Source organism: Colias eurytheme, chromosome 21 (genome assembly GCF_061535395.1).
Source record: "Colias eurytheme isolate Ceu_HAF_F1 chromosome 21, ilColEury1 Martin Lab GWU primary, whole genome shotgun sequence".
Taxonomy (NCBI): Eukaryota; Metazoa; Arthropoda; class Insecta; order Lepidoptera; family Pieridae; genus Colias; species Colias eurytheme.
Window position 1 is genome coordinate 7,438,188 of NC_143000.1, and position 19,713 is coordinate 7,457,900.

General features: G+C 30.8%; 3 protein-coding genes across 4 annotated transcripts in view; all 3 read left to right on the forward strand.

Moving 5' to 3' along the window:
- The first annotated feature begins 1,301 nt into the window (after window positions 1–1,301).
- LOC149899274 (solute carrier family 35 member G1) lies at window positions 1,302–4,291 on the forward strand. Of its 2 annotated transcripts, none has more exons than XM_090114707.1 (2): window positions 1,302–1,426; window positions 1,501–4,291. In XM_090114707.1, the coding sequence occupies exon 2, from the start codon at window positions 1,518–1,520 to the stop codon at window positions 2,553–2,555; it is 1,038 nt and encodes a 345-aa protein (XP_089970833.1). In that variant the 5' UTR covers window positions 1,302–1,426; window positions 1,501–1,517; the 3' UTR covers window positions 2,556–4,291. The 2 variants fall into 2 exon arrangements, with proteins under 2 accessions (XP_089970833.1, XP_089970834.1); XM_090114708.1 differs by having other exon boundaries at window positions 1,343–1,426; window positions 1,507–4,291.
- Window positions 4,292–6,065: 1,774 nt separating this feature from the next.
- Window positions 6,066–8,050, forward strand: MED21 (mediator complex subunit 21). The gene is made up of 3 exons (XM_090114701.1): window positions 6,066–6,253; window positions 6,325–6,603; window positions 6,810–8,050. Exons 1-3 carry the CDS (start codon window positions 6,212–6,214, stop codon window positions 6,933–6,935), a joined length of 447 nt encoding a protein of 148 aa, XP_089970827.1. The 5' UTR covers window positions 6,066–6,211; the 3' UTR covers window positions 6,936–8,050.
- Window positions 8,051–9,902: 1,852 nt separating this feature from the next.
- LOC149899276 (uncharacterized) overlaps window positions 9,903–19,713 on the forward strand; it is a 60,399-nt gene continuing 50,588 nt past the window's right edge. The window contains exon 1 of the mRNA XM_090114152.1: window positions 9,903–10,214. The gene's annotated coding sequence lies outside the window, so the exon portion shown is untranslated. The remainder of the gene's footprint in view (window positions 10,215–19,713) is intronic.

The window sequence follows — 19,713 nt, forward strand, 5'->3', positions numbered from 1 at the left end:
AACGTGCTTTTAATAACACTAAACACCATTCAACAGTATTCCTGACACGGCAATGAAGGTTGGTATAGTATTCTTCAGGTGTCCCGTCATGCTCCTAATATTGGTGTCATCATCCAGGGCCAATGCGCATATCCTGAGTCACCTAAAAACAGGTATAATATTTTATACTCTATGCATACTTCATATGATGCTCACAGAAATTAAATGAAGATTTAGTATTTAATGAAAATGGTTCCAAACATAGGAATCATGTGCTGCACCACCAAATGATGCATCCACATACATTATGTTTAATTTGGAATGAAACTGAAAAGATATACATTAATAATTGTATTATTTTCTATGTAGGTATATCTAAGTATTTATAAATGAGTTATTAATGTCTGTTAAACCTAATACAATACAGATAATTAATTATTAATGTTGAATAGTAATTTTATTGATTTGTAAGTCATCAGTAATAAATTACACATAAAAAAGGAAAAACAAAAGACATGGATATTTTTAGACTTACTATTAATACATTTAATGAAGAAAAATGTTTCCTATTTCAACATCTCCACCACCAGTTGAAAACCAGCCTTTGTCAAACGAAAATTCGCTATAAATTCTCTTTCAGGCAGCTGTAAAGGATCACCACAGGATCACTAGCATCACGTAAGCGTCGCCTTTCAATTCTTAAATCTTAATGCTTTCCTCTTTCTTTCTTCTTCCGCAAATCCAAGTAAAAAAGCACGGGCCATACTTTATAAATTATATGGAATATGGATCCCACTAAAAACCTTTTGGAAAAAATAAAATGGCTGTGTATTAATACACTTAAAAAATTCTTTTCTTAATATACATAAAATAGTATAGAAACACTTGAAATAAGACGCTAAATCATATACGTGATGTTCTTCCTATATCTTGATAATATATTTTTAATATTTAAATTATCCGGATTATAGTGTCGATCACTGAGAATTTACAAAACACTGCTCAATACTAGTTCCTTTCACAACAGTTTTAAATATTATAGTGATCAACCTTTTGATGGTCACTTGGCTTACGGAATACCACTTTAAAAACTATCGATACAAAAACACCTGTCAAATGTGTTACGGTGGCTTTCAAGTTGATTTGGTGCTCATGACGTCATTTCAGTTGATAACTTTTAATAGCCAATACGAAAAACATGGTTTGACAAGAAATCGTTGAGCACCGTGCAAAGTTATCATCACTATGAAATGTCAAATGAGATACGCAATAGCCCTGCAGTTCACTATTGTGAATATATTGCAAAAAGAATTAATAATATTAATTGTATTTTTAATCAATTTCAATTTGTACTGTTCGATAGTCGATACATTATAACTTGAAACATAAGAATATCATGACGAAGATATGAAATAGTATATTTCTGGTATAAAAAAATATTATAACTGTGCGTATCGGTCCTCTACGATGAATTATATTATAATATATTTTAATATGAATGTAAATGTTATATCCTCTCAGCTTCAGGTATCGCAATTATGACCGAGCATGTGGAACTGCAACATCTCGTGGACCTTTCGACGGGAAGCGGTGATGAAACTCTGCCCAATCTATTGGAAAACAAAAGACCGCTGATCAAAAGATGCCCGTACCTGGGATTATTGCTTGCTACCTTATCATCGCTATTCTTTTCGCTATGTTCTGTTATTGTGAAAAGTCTAGTCAACATCGATCCAATGCAGCTCGCAATGTTTCGATTTATTGGTGTCTTACTCCCGACAATACCAATAGTAATTTATACAGAACAACCTATATTTCCTGAAGGTAAGAGAATTCTCCTTATACTCCGATCAGTTGTTGGCACAGTGGGACTAATGTTAAGCTTCTACGCATTTCGAAATATGCCACTGGCTGATGCCTCAGTGATTGTATTCTCTGTACCTGTGTTTGTAGCACTATTTGCTAGAGTATTCCTTAAAGAGCCATGTGGTATATGGAATACTATATCCATAATTCTTACTTTGTTGGGTGTTATATTGATAACTCATCCACCCTTCCTGTTTGGAAGTGACCAAGTAGAAACAAACCCAAATTATAATAGTTTGAGAGGTGCTGTGGCTGCATTTGTTTCAACAATATTTGGAGCTAATGCTTATGTACTGTTAAGAGTACTTAAAGGTTTACATTTTTCTGTAATAATGACAAATTTTGGTGCTATAGCAATACTTCAGACTTTATTTTATTCATTTATTTTCGGCATCCTTTGTATGCCAAATTGTGGAACAGAGAGATTTTTGGTTGTATGTCTAGCTTTATTTAGTTATTTAGGACAAATACTTCTCACTATGTCACTGCAAATGGAACAGGCAGGTCCTGTGGCTATTGCTCGATCGGCTGATATAGTCTTTGCTTTCTTCTGGCAAGTGATGTTCTTTGATGAAATTCCAAGCAAGTACTCAGTATGTGGGGCTGTGTTAGTATTAAGTTCGGTTTTATTAGTGGGCATACGTAAATGGGCTCTTGCACTCCCAGCTGATTCAAATTTAAGAAAAATGTTAGGTGTTTTTGCACAATAAATAGAATATAAGCTATTTTTCATACACAAAAAAGATGTAGCCATAAGCTTGTTGTAACTCTTTAGGTAGGGGAACCACTCTCAGTCATGAATAATAAAATACAATAAAATTTTAGTACTCACCAATCAGTATTATGTATTATATAAAAGATATTTAATAACATATTTTAGAACATTTAATCCTTTGTAAATAAATATAAAGACTGAGTATTGAACATATAATCATGCTTTCTTATATTGAATCACAACATCAGATAAAAGATGTTAAATAAAGATTATATTGTACTCAGCTTAGCATAACTTAGCTATTTCTGTAAAATATTACAGTCAAAGAAATATTCAATCTTTTGTATGTGTGATGTTTTTGTTCATTCAACACAAACAAGCTAATTTTAATTAAATATTAATAAGTTTTAGTTAAATTTCTTACATAAGACTAGCAGAAATCAAAGGGGAAAATTGCACAATTAAAATGAAGTTTCACTGTTTATAGTATTTCATATTTTTTAGCATTAAATTTTGAGTGCTTTCTTAAGATGAACATGTGACATATTATTTTAATATCTTAGCTATTTAAATACCAAAGCCCTGTGTTAATAACTAAAAAGACTGTACAGAGGGTCGAAATTGTGTTGTGTACCTTATGCTAAATATCTAGTCACAAATTTTACATCATACTTAGTATAAGAAATATTATTTATTTTAATTATTAGATATAATAATTTAGTTCTATTTATTTCAATATGAATGAAATCCAAATCCAATCCAAAGAAAATTGAGATATATTTTTAATTATATTAAAATATATTTTTTATTGTATAAGGTAAAGTGCTATCAGCAATATTTAATTGAATCAGCTTGTTAAGAAAAGCAATAATATAATACTTAGTACAATAATTGTAGGTACTTGGGATAGCATATTATGTTCTATAAAAAAATGTGTGTGCCGAGCACATGTGTTAGAACTGAAAATTCTTTGGCAAGATTTAAAGATACCAAAATCGCCGCCTTCCTTCATTACGTGACGGTATTTCCCTGAACTGCAACCTTTAAATTTAACTGTCAATGCGCCTAAAGAAGTTTCATTTCAAAAAAATTATGTGTTATACCATAATTTTTTTAAACAGTTTGCCTAACTTAACGAATGTTTGAGTAGCATAGTATATACTTATTAGTCATTTGTCATATCATAGTATCCATAATTTTGAATAATTATTGTCGATATTTGCCATTTTGTGTTCCTTCAAGACCTCAGAGGTTTATTAATGTGATTGCAATAATAACCAGTAGGTTTTGCTTGTCATTAGAATAAGATAAAGTTGTATTTAATCATGTTAAAAAATTTAAAATGTTATTGGTTGCCAATAGCTAGCATAATATTAAACATTGTAAAATATAGGGTCAGATTACTTTCATTTTAAAATTAAGTTATTAAGAAATTAGATACTCATGGATGATTTGAATTGGAGATTAATATTTGTTCTACCTTATCAAGTTTAGAAATCAGTAGAGAATTCTCCTTAGATTTTTGTGTATTATGTTACAACTTACAAGATCTGTTTTAATGTATTTTTTAGTTTCTGGTCTATTGTTGTTATAATTTATAATTATTCTACTCATTTTATCTATGTATTTCTTATAAAATCATTGAATTATTACTTTTGCATACATAAAAAATATCTACTTATATCTTTAATCTTAAAGTGCAAAAATAGCAATAGAAATTAAAATAACTATTAATTACATTTTCATATACTTACCGAAATGAATTTAATGCTTCTTGTTCGAAACCAAACACAACTAATAATTAATATTTTAAACTTTGCATCTTTATAATATTTATTTTTATTACAGTTGCTGATTTAGTTAAATGTTAACAAATAACAGTAAATCTTAAAGTTTAGTAACATTTAATAGTGTAGTAAGCATTCCTATTTCATATACCTATTAATATTATCTCAATGATTTCATACTTATTGTTGAGTTTGATTTTCATAAAAGTCAATATTTTTAGTTTTGAAAAAATATGTACCTAAAACATCGAGATATATTATATGTAGTACATATATCTCGATGACCTAAAACAACCTAAAACATCAATGTAAATGTAAAGTATTGCTGCCATTCATTTTCATCTTTCTGTAATTCATTTATGCAAATGTTATGATATTACTGTGTAATAATTTGTAAATAATAGTAGGTACCTACTTATGTATTATGTATGATTTTATCATGGACGTATATAAAAAGACGGACGGTATATCGCCTAAACATTGAGTGAAGACTGAAGCCTAGTAATGGTGGCGAAACATCCATGTGTGTGTGCCATGTTGCCATGGCAACAGCTGTCCTGTTGACAATGGCGGCTGTATTTTTTTCTATAAATTTTGCCGTAATAATTTTGTCATTAAAACATAAAAGAAATAACTTGCTTCCCTGTGGAATGTAATCCCTCGTGTTTTGTTATTTAAAATTGTACTGTTGCGACACCATTTAACCACGCAAGACGGCATTTTAAATATTTTTTGTGAAACAGTGACGCAGTTAATCAGTCGGTAGTTCATGACGTAATGGCGGCCGACTAGCTTACTATGGTGAGAGTGTGTGCGTGTTTATTGTCTTTACACGATCGCTAGCTTACTATGGAGGCTTCACGTTGTTTGTTCGTAATACGGCGTCCGTCTTTTTTTATACGTCCATGGATTTTATATACAAAATTTATCCTTACTTAATTCTGTTACATACCTAGTTACTTACACATTGTTTTCTTCATTACGTTTTGCAATATCATTTGTTTTCTTGTGAATAAAGAGTGATGTTTACATAATTATTATATTATAATGATTATTAAATTGTGATATTTTATTCACTAAGTGTTTATTGCTTGATTCAATTATTAAAAACTATACAGTTATTATCTGTTTATTTTATTTATCCACAATCTTTGATTTTTGTTATGTCTTGTATTAAACCGGTAAGATTCTATCACTACTTAGTACTTACCAAAAAACAAAAAAATGTGTGCGTGTACTAGTGTACACACGTAAGAAGTGAAATTTCTTTATGACCATATTTTTCAAAAAATAATTTACTTTATGCAACTTTGCAGAAATAAGTCAGATCACGCGTGGTAGGGATAAGAAAAAGATGGCGCGTAACGGAAAAATGTCACGCGTAACGAAAAAATGTTACACTAAAATTTTTTTCCAACCCCGATAAAGAAGTTTCACTTCAATAAATGTGGCAATTTTTAAAGAAGTTTTTTTTTTGATGTTTAGGTCGGCAAACGAGCTTGCGCGTCATTGTATAAAGAAGTTGACAACTTTTTTTTATTAGCTATTCCTAAATAGAGCCTTATTATTTTTCTATTATATTATTTCTAAATTTCTAATTTGTAAATTGTGGGATCATTCAGTATTTTTATTAAAATAATTTTTCTTATTAGCAACTCTTGCTACTGACGCTTCTGTCACATCAGATGGCCTTGTGTCAAATTTGACGTTTCAGCCGTTTTGACACACTTGACAGAAGAATTCCCCATAAATTTTTGTAAATGTAAACGAATACGAAGTAGCGATTATTTTTGAATCAGTGGTGAAAACTGAAAGCATTGCTGAATATTCATAGCTATTTAAATAGGTATTAAAACAAACAAAAATGGCAGATCGTCTAACCCAATTACAGGATACTATAAACCAAGTATGCAGCTATCATACAAAATTCTTTGCTGTTTCTAGACGCATGCTTTAAATGTTTCCTTTTCTTTCCAGCAAGCAGAGCACTTTTGCAACAGCATTGGTATATTGCAGCAGTTTTCTTCACCTAGTAAGTTTCCCGGTTTTGACCGTAGCGGGTCACAAACTCCGCAGCAACAACAGAGTCAAGAGGATTACGCTGTGTTATTCGCGACACTAATTTCTCGTTGTGCTAAGGATATCGACACGCTCATTGAATCTTTGCCTAGTGAAGAGAGCTCTACAGAACTTCAAGTGCAGAGTCTCAGGCGTTTGGAGGCGGAAAATAAGGAAGCAGCTGAGCAATTGGAAGAGGTTACTGCTTTATTATTCTCGATTAGGAACTAGTAAACATACTAAGTGGTTGTATTTGTGTCTTAGTAATTGTAATTGTATAGAATAGTTTTTGGGCTCTGAACATGCAAAATGTTTCTATAATTATTCAGTGTTAGTTAAATATACAGAATTTATCGTATAGAAAGTGTATTTCTATACTTATATTTCAATTTTTTTACTTCCAGGTTGTCCGCCAAGGTGAAATACTTCTTGAGAAAATTCAAGGAGCACTCAGCGATATAGCTCAGAGTCAACTTGATATGCAGAACCCTGCAACAATATTGGAAAAGGATGTTAAGCCACAATTATAGAAAAGGAAACATGGTGGTTGGTGCCATCGGTGATGAACTGTTATGTGTTTGTGCTAAGTGAACTCATGTGGCTGCAAATCTAAGGCTATGGCGATATATATAGGCCAATAGCTAAGGCTTAAGGATTACAGTGTTTGTTGGTACATTATGTATATCTTAATAATATAATGTACAGCCCTTAATAACAATTTTTGTATTGGGGTGTTATGGTTATGTATTATAGAAGTAGTTATACAACTGTGTGAAAGAGAGGATGCTAAGTGACCCGTCTATTGCTATCACTAACCCACGCGGGAAATAGTACTGTTTAAAGCTTAATGGTATTTATCATATTATTTTAAAGCAGCTTTTATTCCAGTGTGGATAAGTGTCCGAGCACATCTTGTAGCACTATCCCTTCACACTCAAATAAATAATGCTATAAGACATCATGGTAACCAGTAACTAAAATTAAAGGTATTAGGTATCAAGTTCTGTTAATCTATAAACATACAAACTTTAAAAAGGTAATAATCTAAGGTATAATGATAGTTATTGTTTGAAAGATATACATATATAAAAAAAGACGTGTGGCACTCGGGGACTGCCGCGGTAAAGCTATTGCATGCTATGCCTTCAAGCCACACCTCCGAACACGTCGGAGTGGGGAGCGTGAGGTTTTTCGTTACTAAATTTCTGAATTGGGCCCCGCGCTCAAGGCCTGTGATAGAAGTTATGTAATAGCTTAATAAATACTGTTATTGGAGGCTTTTATTATAAATGCAGTAGAACAATTTTTATTTGTGCCTTTGTATGTGCTAATCTCAGAAACAGCAACATATTCGAGTGTGGATTAAAAATAATCTTCATTAATTGTGTTTTTACCTTACATAAATTAGTTCATGATCATCTAATAATAAGTAACTGTTAGTTGATATTGCACAATATGAGTATGTAAGTGTATGTTTAGCAGTTCTATAAAATATATTGATTGTATTTGCAGCCAAATTAAAAGTTTTCAGTAGCAATATGATCATTACTTTGGCTGACTGAACTTCAAATTTGCTTAAACAATTTTCTTAATGTGTACTTGTAAGTAAGCATTTTGTAAAACTTATAATAAACATGTATTATAATATGTGTGTGTGTTTTTTTTTGTTATGTGATTTCTTATTAATACCTACTCGAAAAACTATTCGACTGAAAAGAAATGGGTTATTTTCACTTAACAGAGTAACAATATTTTTAATAATTTTCGATACGTTTATCTGTTTGCCTGGGGTGATGCCTTTATATTGAGTTTTAAACGACGGAAGAAATAATATCCTAACTTTTGTTATAAATGCTTAAGTAAACCCGTCTGTCTGTCTCTCTATTCTTCAGACATAAACCAATGAGCCGATTTGATGAAATTAAGGTACTTAAACTTAATTTCATAAAACAATATGTGTGCTTAAGAGTCCTTATCGATCTTAGAGTGATTTTTACTTGTTTCTGTAATTCTTTAGAAGCTCAATTAAAGATTCATTCAATATCTAAAATACGTTCGAGACAATTTATATAACCTAAGGCGTGTTTCAATTTTTTCCAAGCGGGACGTTCGTGTCTTTGTATTTTACACGGAATTTAATAGAAGAAGTTTTCTTATAAAATATACTACAGTAAAGACACTGAGACATCCTAAAATATGTTCGAGGCAATTTATGTACTTTTATTGAAAAATTCAAAGAACATCTAAGTTAAAATAGCCTTACTTTGATGAAATTTTATGCGTACCTATATGGCGTCGAATTTCTAGTTCTTACAACAGAGTTAAAAAAAATAAAAAATACACACTAAATGATAGGTTAATGCTTAAAAATTTGCAATAAAAAAATACATATTACATACTTATATGTTTTATGAAAGAAATGGAATAATTTTAAGTTCTCTAGAATTTTAGATTATATACGGGAGCGCAAACGTTGTTACGGCAGATCTATTTATTCGAATATTCTAGAGAATTTTAAATTATACCATTACTTTCATATAACATAGTAGCTCCTAAAGAATTAAAGAAACAAGTCAAAATCACTCTTCGATAGGTACGGCCTCTTAAACATCATTCAAAATCCACCTAAATATTTAAAACGGCTTGTCGACTGGCCACATTCAAATGTTTTTTTCGTATATATGTATTATGCTTGTATTGATTTTGTAATCGCATGTGACATTTCATCATTGAGATTATAAAAGACGTTTTTGAAAACATTAATTTTACATTACCTAGATAATATATTTCCTTGGCATTTCCTCAGTTTTCCTAGAAGTAGACATAGCTCATGAGATGATGACTAGATGGCGGTAAATATGCATTGTACATGTACGTTGTGCATACTTTTACCACGTTCTGGACCTAAATTATACATTCTAGAATCTAGAATAAAATTATTCTATTAGTTACCTATTTGATTTAGTTTTGAAATTTTTAAGTATTTATTATTTAACTGTAATTGAATTTTATTTCGTTTATTTAAGTTTGTTTTTGGAAATAATTTAGGTATTAAAGAATACGACGAATGCTTTAGCGACAATCAGCGGTATGATAATATCAACAATATTCATTTGTTTGGCTAAGAAATAACAATCTTCTCGGTTATTCCAAAACTTTGATTGTTAATAGAAAGGAAGGTACCTACCTACTTAATAGTTCCCGTTTTTATCGGAAAATACTTATTAGTATTTTACTAATAAACCACTATCTATCCTATGATCTATCCCTTTAACGGGATAACGTTCAATATTTTTCGCATTTTTACACAGGGAAAACCGAAAAAAAATTATTTGTTTTGGTTTTTCTCACCCGCTTTCGTTCCGGAGATGTTGAAGTAGGTACTGTAAACATTGCAAAACGATTCACCTGCATCTCAACGAGTCGTCCGGAAAACCGGCTGTCACAGTATATCGAAAACCGCAAACATTCACGCGGCACACCCAGCTTCTGCAGTCACTTCACTCACAGTTCACACCTGTATTTAGTTGATAAACAACCTCTTTGCCGCGCGCACGTGAAACACGCTTTCATATACGCGCCTTTACGACGTTCGAAAATTCGATTTTTAATCGTTGCATAAATACGCGCGTTGATTGGACGCGTCGTTCGATTTTTTTTGTGAATTATGTTTTGGATTCGGTGTAAAGTGACTGTTAGTAAATAGAACTTTTATACTTTGGAGCTTTTACAAGTTGAGAGAAGTAGTGAGTGTGAAAAGTGGACGCGGCCCGAAACGGGTCGAATCTAACTTCGCGTTTCCCTAACAGGTATGGTTTTATTTAGTGTTTTAGATTTTTTATTTTAAAGTTACAAGACTGGATTGCACTAAGCCCTCGTCTGCTTTATTGAAGAAAATGACAATTGACAACGATCTAAATTCTAAACGTGACATTAATAATTACAGGGGAATTTAAACAATACACAGAAATACCTAGTATATATAGACGTTTCATTCTGGATTAGGAATATGTACATAATGCGAATACATAATAAATATTGCGTCAAAAATATAAATAATTATCAAATTCTAGAAAAATATTTTTAGATTATTATCAACTAATTCTATGTGCCATTCCATGTATCATTCCATAGCAATTAGAGGCAATTTATAATGCGTTACTTAATTCGAAATGGCGAATATTAATGCGTTTTAAATGCGGTCAATGAGAATGTTATCAGTTCGTCATATTTGCAGTAGGTAGGTATCTAATTATTGTATTAATGGCCTTGTCAACTTGTCAGTTTGAGTGGTGTTCGACACTTGGTTCGACATATTATTGAGATAGTTTAATAGGTTTATACCATTGATGAATTGAACTTTTCATTCATATGTACAGCTATTATTTTGGACAATGCTGCCAGCTTTTTTAAGACTAGTAATTGACACCTGCAAATTCGTTCGCGTTAAATAAGAATATGGCAACTTAACCACAGGAAACAGATTTGTTATTTTCGAAAATTGGCTATTCCAGAGAAAAAAAAACGAAAATATTTCTTCATAATAATATTATCTAAATCTTGCCTAATTTAAAAAAGAATCATTTAAAAAGCTTACATTCCAGATTGTGGATCCAGATATTATTAGAAACACAGAACGTCGCAAGAAAATATTTAGAGAAAGGCATTTGCTTACTTTGATAAACGTTGATCCAACTGCTTCTATTAAAAAACACATTTTTTCGTTCAGAAAGGAAAGCAGAGGTGTTTTGTTTAGCCGCAAGATGACTTTTTCCACGATATAGGTACCTAGTAACTACAGATATAATGAGAAAAACTACTGACATTTTAATTTCTATGTTTAAGCATTTTTCATTTCATAGGAAGTGTTATTTAATGCAATGTCTATCTAGTACCTAGTTATATATCTTGATATCTTTTCAATTAGAAAGTTTTAAAAATATTTCAAGTGATTTTTCTCCACGAGTCCTAACGCAAATGAAGTTGACAACCTTAGGTATTGCACTTAGCAACAGACTTAGCGCCATGCATGGATTGGTGAATCGATATAGAGCGCTTCGTACATTTTAATTTGTATTTATTGCTATCATGTTGTTTTCAACAAACTTCAAAAACAGGAGGTTCAAAATTCAGCTGGATTTTTTTGGGTTTGTTACCTCAGAACTTTCGACTGGGTAAATCGATTTTTATGATTATTTTTGTTTTGAAAACTGTTCCCTTTGGATGGTTCCTGTTAACTTTTGTATAGTTCTGACATTCGAAAGCCGTTTAGTTTTATTGTTCAAAAAAAAATAATTATTTTATTTGATTTTATGTTAGGTAGTGTTAGAAATTATATTTCCTGGGAGGACATGGTCAAACTAAAATCCCCAAATGGATGATTTCCAAAAGGAGATAATAAAATATGTATAAATCCATCTATAATCTTTATATATAACAAGTCAATAACTGCGTTAAAAACAACCGACTTCAAACTTGCACTTGCAACATTTACAAATACAGACAAAAATGCTCATAAAATAAAAACTACTGGGCCTATCCGAATAAAATTTTTATGGGACCAATTCGACACCATCCCGCATCGAACAAAAAAAGAATCACGTAAATCGGTTCAGAAACCACGGAGTAATCGGTGTACATACATAAAAAAAAAAAAAAAAAAAAAAACATACCGGCCGAATTGATAACCTCCTCCTTTTTTTTGAAGTCGGTTAAAAATGAATCGCAAAATCTGTTGGTAAGCGCATAACTCGAGAACGGCTGAACCGATTTCGATAATTCTTTTTTTATTATATTCCTTGAAGTACGAGGATGGTTTTTATCTAGAGAAAACGTAAATATGTACCACGGGCGAAGCCGGGGCGGACCGCTAGTCTTCTTATATATAAAAATGAATCGCAAAATGTGTTGGTAAGCGCATAACTCGAGAACGGCTGAACCGATTTCGATAATTCTTTTTTTATTATATTCCTTGAAGTACGAGTATGGTTTTTACGTAGAGAAAACGTAAATATGTACCACGGGCGAAGCCGGGGCGGACCGCTAGTAGTTAATAAAGATGGTTTTTCAGCTTATATCATATCGCTATGAAATGTCTAAGTAAACGGCTAGTTCAAGAAAGTTTATGTGATGAACTAAAAAAAATCTTGTTTCTTACGATGGTTTCTAAACAATTTTTTGTCGCAATAACCATATTATATAATTTTATTAGCAAATAGCAACTATATATTTTATTCGAACATCTTCAATCTGCCATGTATGTTGTAATTCCACGGGTAATAAAAAAACTGTCTTTATGTTGTTTATGGTTTTAATTTTATTATCTTTGGTACACGAATAACTTCTATCAACTTTCTTACGTAGGTTATAGCATTACGTTTTAACGTAGATACAATATACTTTTCTCCGATATTTTTAATGATTTCATATTACTATACTTAACTTTGAAAATATTATATTGTTAGTAGGTAAGTAATCCCAAAATAAATCAACAGGCCATCCCCAATGTTGAACTCACTTTTGAATTAAAACACAAACATAAATACCTATTACCACAGAAAAATATGTATTCAAACTGTGATTCAAAAGGTATTATTCTGCAACCTTGTACATATAGAGAAAAATTACGTATTATAAAAATTTATCGGTACCCACTAAAACTTCTTTACATCCCGCAACCTTGGTTTGTACCTATAGGTATCAAAAGAAAATTTCGTGTGCCGAAAGTTGATCAGTAGTACGGGAAAATGCCGGTATAAAAACTTTTGAACTCTCCCGGGATATGCGTGCCGACTGCCGATGCACGGCTCCCCTTGATTACATGCATATGCACATAGCAGTATTGACACGTGATGAAACGCGTTTAGTTTCAAAGAAGCTACTTTAAACATGTTTTTATATCGTTGTCGTCACGCATCGGTCAAACTGAAAGTCAATTTGCGCCTGCTTGTGAATTCGTAACTCACGATATCAAGCCACGAACGGTCTATGTATAGCAAATTATATAAAACTACGAGTATGATTATATTGTAGTGTATCATGTTATGTGTATTGCACGCCTCATAAGCGAAGCGTTGAGGTGGGTACTACCTACTGTCACTTCGCGCAAAACATCTGATATTTCAAACTTAAAATGTCTTTATGTAGGTATCATACATTGCACTTTTAAGATAATACATACACACACATATTAAGAAAAAACACTATTTTTAACATTCATGATATTTTTGATGTCATTTTTGTTATTTAAACTAGTTAAAAAACAGTTTAAAAAAGTTCTGTCTTGGACGTCCGTGTGTCTGTAATCTGTATGTGCGGAGGATTTTCTTGTTAACACGATAGCGACCGAAATACTTTACTAATCGAGTCTTTTTTTTTCTCTTACGCTTGAGTATGCTCAGGAATAGAACCCTTTCATTTTTCAGGGTCTGATTCGATGTGGTTTAATTGTTATTAAATAAACAAAAATAATAATTAATAAATAATTATTAAAAAAAATTATGAGGCGTGCACTTTTGGATTTTCCAAACTATTTTCTATTTAAATGGCTTCTATTTTATAGCATAATGACAAATTAGTAAGTGCGTTCGGGTAGTCATTATTATTGTTTCTTGTGTAATAGGCGAAATATATAAACAACAATCAAATTATTGTGTTTTGCCAAAGCCATATATATCTGTAAATGAAGCTATTGTTCTAGTACATACTTATGTTATTTTTTTTCCTATAACGAAGAAAAAATATCTTCTATTGCAATAAAAGTTTTTAATCAGTCCCCTGAAAATTTGTATACAAATAAATAAGGGATATCTCAGGAATTACCGGTCTGATTTGAAAAATTCTTTAGGTGTTAGATACATAGCCCATTTATCGAGGAAGGCTATAGGCTACATATTATCAGTTATCACGCTAAGATCAACCGGAGCGGAGCAATGCGGGTAAAACCGCTGGGCTTTTTTTTTAAGTATCTACTTAAAAAAAAAAACACACACAAAACAAGCTAAACCCCTATTTTTTTTTGTTTCTTGTATTTGATGTAACACTTACAATCCATATTTTAGAATAAAAACAAGGAATTGAAAAAATGATTAATCGTTTCCACATACAAAGCTTTATCACCTATAATTATACATAAACATGTGTTTAGTTAAAGCTGTTTTAACATCCTCAACATCGAAAAGATGATGTAATTGTTTTCGTTAATATGAACGTAGCGTAGCAGATAAATTACAGATATACAGAACTCATAATGTACAGTATCTGTGGTAATTTTTAACCGACTATTTAGTAAGTAGCATAATATTATCTAAATAATAGCTAGTATCATCTAGTATGTAACTAGTAATTAATGAATATCAAATCCAACGATCAAATCTTTATTATTTTTTAAATTTTCAGTTTTTGAAGTCGGGTTTTTTTAAAGTAACGTACCTAGTTATTTTTTATTAATCACGGCAAGAACAGACTAACATTGACTAGGTAACAACTAACACAACAATTTTTAACTTTGTAACTCACGCACTATCATTACTTGGAATAAAAGACACCTTTTATTTATTTTCAACTATTTTTATTTGGAACTAAGTTCTTGTGTTTTATTGAAATCATGATTTCTGATCTTTAATATGAAATCGAAATTGAATAAATGTAGATATATATAAATACATGTCATAATTATTATCTACCGAATAGCGTTACCAAGTGTGGTTTGAATAGCATAATATTATGTCCTTGAATACAAATTATAAAAAAATATTTATACATATTCATTTGAGATTTACATCAAGTACATATGTATAACCTAGGCTCCTCATACAAGTATTGTTATTAACGCAATTATTGTAATTTTTCGTAAAAAATGCAAAATTTATTCTTCTCTTTTTTTGTTGAAAAATTGTACACACATAGGTACTAGCCATCAGGCGAGATCGCCCTCAAATGCCTGAGAAGACGTCAATAAAAAAAAAAAAAACAAAAAAAAAAATTGTTCCTCAAAAATTATCCACACAAAAATTATTATTTATTATGTATAAGAGAAATAGGTAAAAAATCATCTCGGTTGAAACGTGAAAGTGTTGACCTCACGAAACCGGCTCTCGGCTGATGTAGCTTCAATACAGAACCGATAATAATTTGCGTATTTGCGAAACTCGAAATGTTATTAATGTTTTACTGTTATCCGTTTAGTTTTTGGACAAATTTTGGTATTTTAATGTTGGTATAACCCGCACTTGGCCAGCGTGCTGGATTATGGCCTGTACCCTCACAGGAGGCCCGTGTCCCAGCAGTGGGAACGTATATGGGCTGATGATGATGATGAATGTTGGTATACTTGTAACTGTTTAATAATATTAGGCTTATGATATCAATAGAATTAGAATAAAATATTGTTAACACGTGTAAATAGAGTACCGACCTTATACCTATGATAGCGCTCTGTATAATATACTTATATAAAAAAAATTATAAACAGATAGGAACATAATATATAAAATAAACGAAAAAAAAAGTTGTTTATTAATTTATTTCCTGTATAGGTATTATGTTTTTTTAATGGTCATAATTTTTACCAAAATATAGTTCCTTAATATAATTTCTTTATTTTAATTGTGGTATAATATTAAAAAAATAAACACATAGTTACACGCAAAAATATCCTAAAGAACTAAGTATATGAAGATTTTCCGCAATCTGCATTTATAATTTTGAACTTATAATCATCTGAAAATCATAACATTATTGAGGATGTCGTTTTGAATTAGTTACGTAGTTTTTTTCAGAAATATAAAAAAATCAATTATTACACTACGGTGACAAAAAATAGACGCTAAATGGTTTGAGATGAGACTAATAATTCAGATTAATTCGTTATGTAACAGTAATTATTAAGCATTTCAGATATGAAACTTTATTTTAAATAATAAGTAATATCGGAGTTTCATTTAATGTTATAAGAACCTCTCTTGTCCTTTTCTTTTTTTCCAAGTCGTTTCTTAGTTGGTACAGTATTATAAAAGGAAACACGAAAAATTTCAAGTTTTTAATTCCAGTAACTAGTATTACCTATATAGGCTGTGTGTTTATATGTCAGTCAGTCATTAATTTACTTTTCCTTTCTATAAATATAGAAAAGTATAGCTTGTGTTAAATATACAATGAAAAACAATGGAATGAACAACCTCCGTTGTTTTGACATCGAAGGACGAAAGTCCGAAAAGTAAGCACAAATAAGCAAATAAGGCACAAACAAGATTTTGAACGAATTCACCATATATAATTGAACAATTATTAGCCTTCATTCTCTTTATTATTTCTACAAATAAAAATGCTAATTTCGTCCTTGTCTTTAGCCACGACACCTTAAAAGTTAAAAGTACTGGGAAATACCGATTTTCTACATTAGCGATTATTGTTTTCCCTATATCATTCAAGGATACTCAAGAAAATTAAATTTGTATGCAACTGTGCATCCATTGAATATCAATGACAAATATATTCGCATTATAAATACTCAGTAAGGCAATGAATATTTAATATGGCAAAACAAAATAGATTATAAATACAGTTTTAGTTTTTTATCGGGTTCAAAATCCATTTTTCACACCTGTATTTTTCCTCTAGTATACCAAAGACAAAAAATTGTATACTAATTTAAGTACTTAAGTATTTCTTTGAGCAAATAATAACATTTTCTGGCACGTGTGTACGATATTTGCCCAATATTGAAATAACAAACCCAAAACATAAAATTAACATAAGAATAAAGCTATTTAACGTGTTTATTATACTTATTTTAATGTTAATATTGGACCTTCGTTTCGGAGCATGTAAATGAATCGTTGAAATAGTTCGGAGGTCATCTAAGGTTGTTTTACGTGTACCAGACTGATGGAAGCTGAACAAGTTTTACAATATTAGTATAACTAGCTGTGACCTGCGGTTTTACCCGCAGTGCGCCACTCCTGTTGGTCTTAGCGTGATGATATACAGCCTATAGCCTTCCTCGATAAATGGGCTATCTAACACGGAAATAATTTTTCAAATCGGACCAGTAGTTCCTGAGATTAGCGCGTTCAAACAAACAAACAAACAAACAAACTCTTCAGCTTTATAATATTAGTAAAGATATAACATTCTGTAAGGTTCTGACTTCACAGTTTATTTGAATAGTAGCGATTAATGAGTCATTAATGAGAACAAGCTAAATACATAATATTAAGATTCAAATAAATATTATATAACTGGGGCTTATTTGTGTTGAGTATAAGTGTATACTCGTTTTTTTGAACGAAACATTTAACGAAATAATTTTCTCATTTGCCTACTGATAATAGACATCCTTTAGCTTGTCAGTAATTTGGATAATTGTCACCAGGTTGCAATACCTATGCAAGGTTCCAATATAAAAAAATACTCAATTTAGGTACGAACTAACTACTAATAGTTTTATAAAATTTTAAGTTTATAGAAGAAATGATTAGGGATAAATAAGATAGAGTAATACAGCTTTTGGGTCATATTACATTTCAGAATTATTCACTATCTAGATTCTAGAATAAAGGTCCAAATATAATGAGCCGGTGGTATAGTACCACAAGTACCATATTTAATTAAATATTTCTAGTAAAAACTCCTCCGAGGCTCATTAAGTGCGTTTTTAACGTTAATAATTTTATTTACCAACCGTTTTGTCTCACCTTGACATTTACGTATCTGCGATGGGCGGGAATCCTCTTTTAATTTGAACGTCTATTTGTATTTTTTGTCAACAATAAAATTATTTAAATAGGAGGCTCGGTGTTTAACATATTTATGTCGATATGTCTGATAATAAACATATTTTAAATACACGTATTATGTTTCCTGTGATCTCTGATATTTTGCTTTTTAATAAAATGACCAACTTGTAACGGATACAATCGTATTAAATAGGTATTATAGATAAGCTTAATAAATTATATTTTGTGTTTACTTCATAATATGAAATTATTAGCAATTAGCATTATAGGATACAGAATAACTTGAATTAATCCATGTTTTTGATATGCATTTTCTGCTCCGTATATTCCCACGAGATTTTTCGCCAAATTAGTTTTCCATACCTACGTTAAAAATTAAATAATTCAATCGGGGTGGTACTTGCAAAATGCTATCGATACATGACTGACATCGATTCCAAAAGTCGACCAAATTGCTCAACTGTTTACTTATTCGGACGACGCGCAAACACAGGTTTAGCAATTTAGATAAATCAACATGTTTAATTAAATGTTGCGAAATTCTTCTGTGACAAATTTCACATTATTGGGATTTTAGTTTGGTTTTTGGTAATACAGGTCGAGCGGTCGATGGCGCCGGAAAGACCGTAGATAATAATTAGGAATGTATGGTGTGGTATGGCCGTGGGACGTTGATATATTCTACATTCTATTTAATAATTATTAATAATATTAGATGAAACCAATTATTATCTTTATTTATATTTATATTACATCCAATTATTAACATTGTCTCTATCTACATTTATTAAATTCTATATTCCACGGTGAAAGTGCCTCAAATGAATATTATAATTATTATAATGCTTACAAATTCATAAGAAATAAGAATCATAATAAATATTTTTTTTACTCAAACTAAAGCATAATATTATATTTTTGTGTAATACAAAAACACATATAAGTATGTACACATACATCGTATAAAAAAAAACAAAATCATCATCACGTAATAATTGAATAATTTTGACACAAAAGTCAGAGTCGCCAATGCGCCGATCGAATCATAATTTTTTCTTTTTATTTTTTTTTTTACAAAATTGTATTCCTAAAATACGCTTCAAAAAAATTGTTTATAAGTTCCGCTGCCAACAGCAATTTGTCGTGATAAGGCAGTATTTATTAGTCCAGAAGTTTGAAGGTTCGATATCACTTCGGAAGCACCTTTTAAACTATGTACAAATCGTTTTCAACACGGAAGGGTGTATTTTCAAACCATGCGATACTCATTTATAACCTGAGTATGATCTTATTTTTTTTATGTCGCACAAAATGCATTTTTCTTTAAAACACGCTAATTTTCACCTATATGTTTTGTAACCACCGACTCTCTTGACATTTTGAGCCAATTTAAACGGACAGATTCAATTCAAACTTTGTCCACTTGTCAAAGATCGGTAACAATACGAAAATTGTTTTAAAATTATATTTTGTTACTACCACAGTTACTACTAAGCATGACTGGGCGTATGTATATATTGTAAGTAAATTGGATTAACATAATACATATAAACTTTGTAAAATAGGTTAA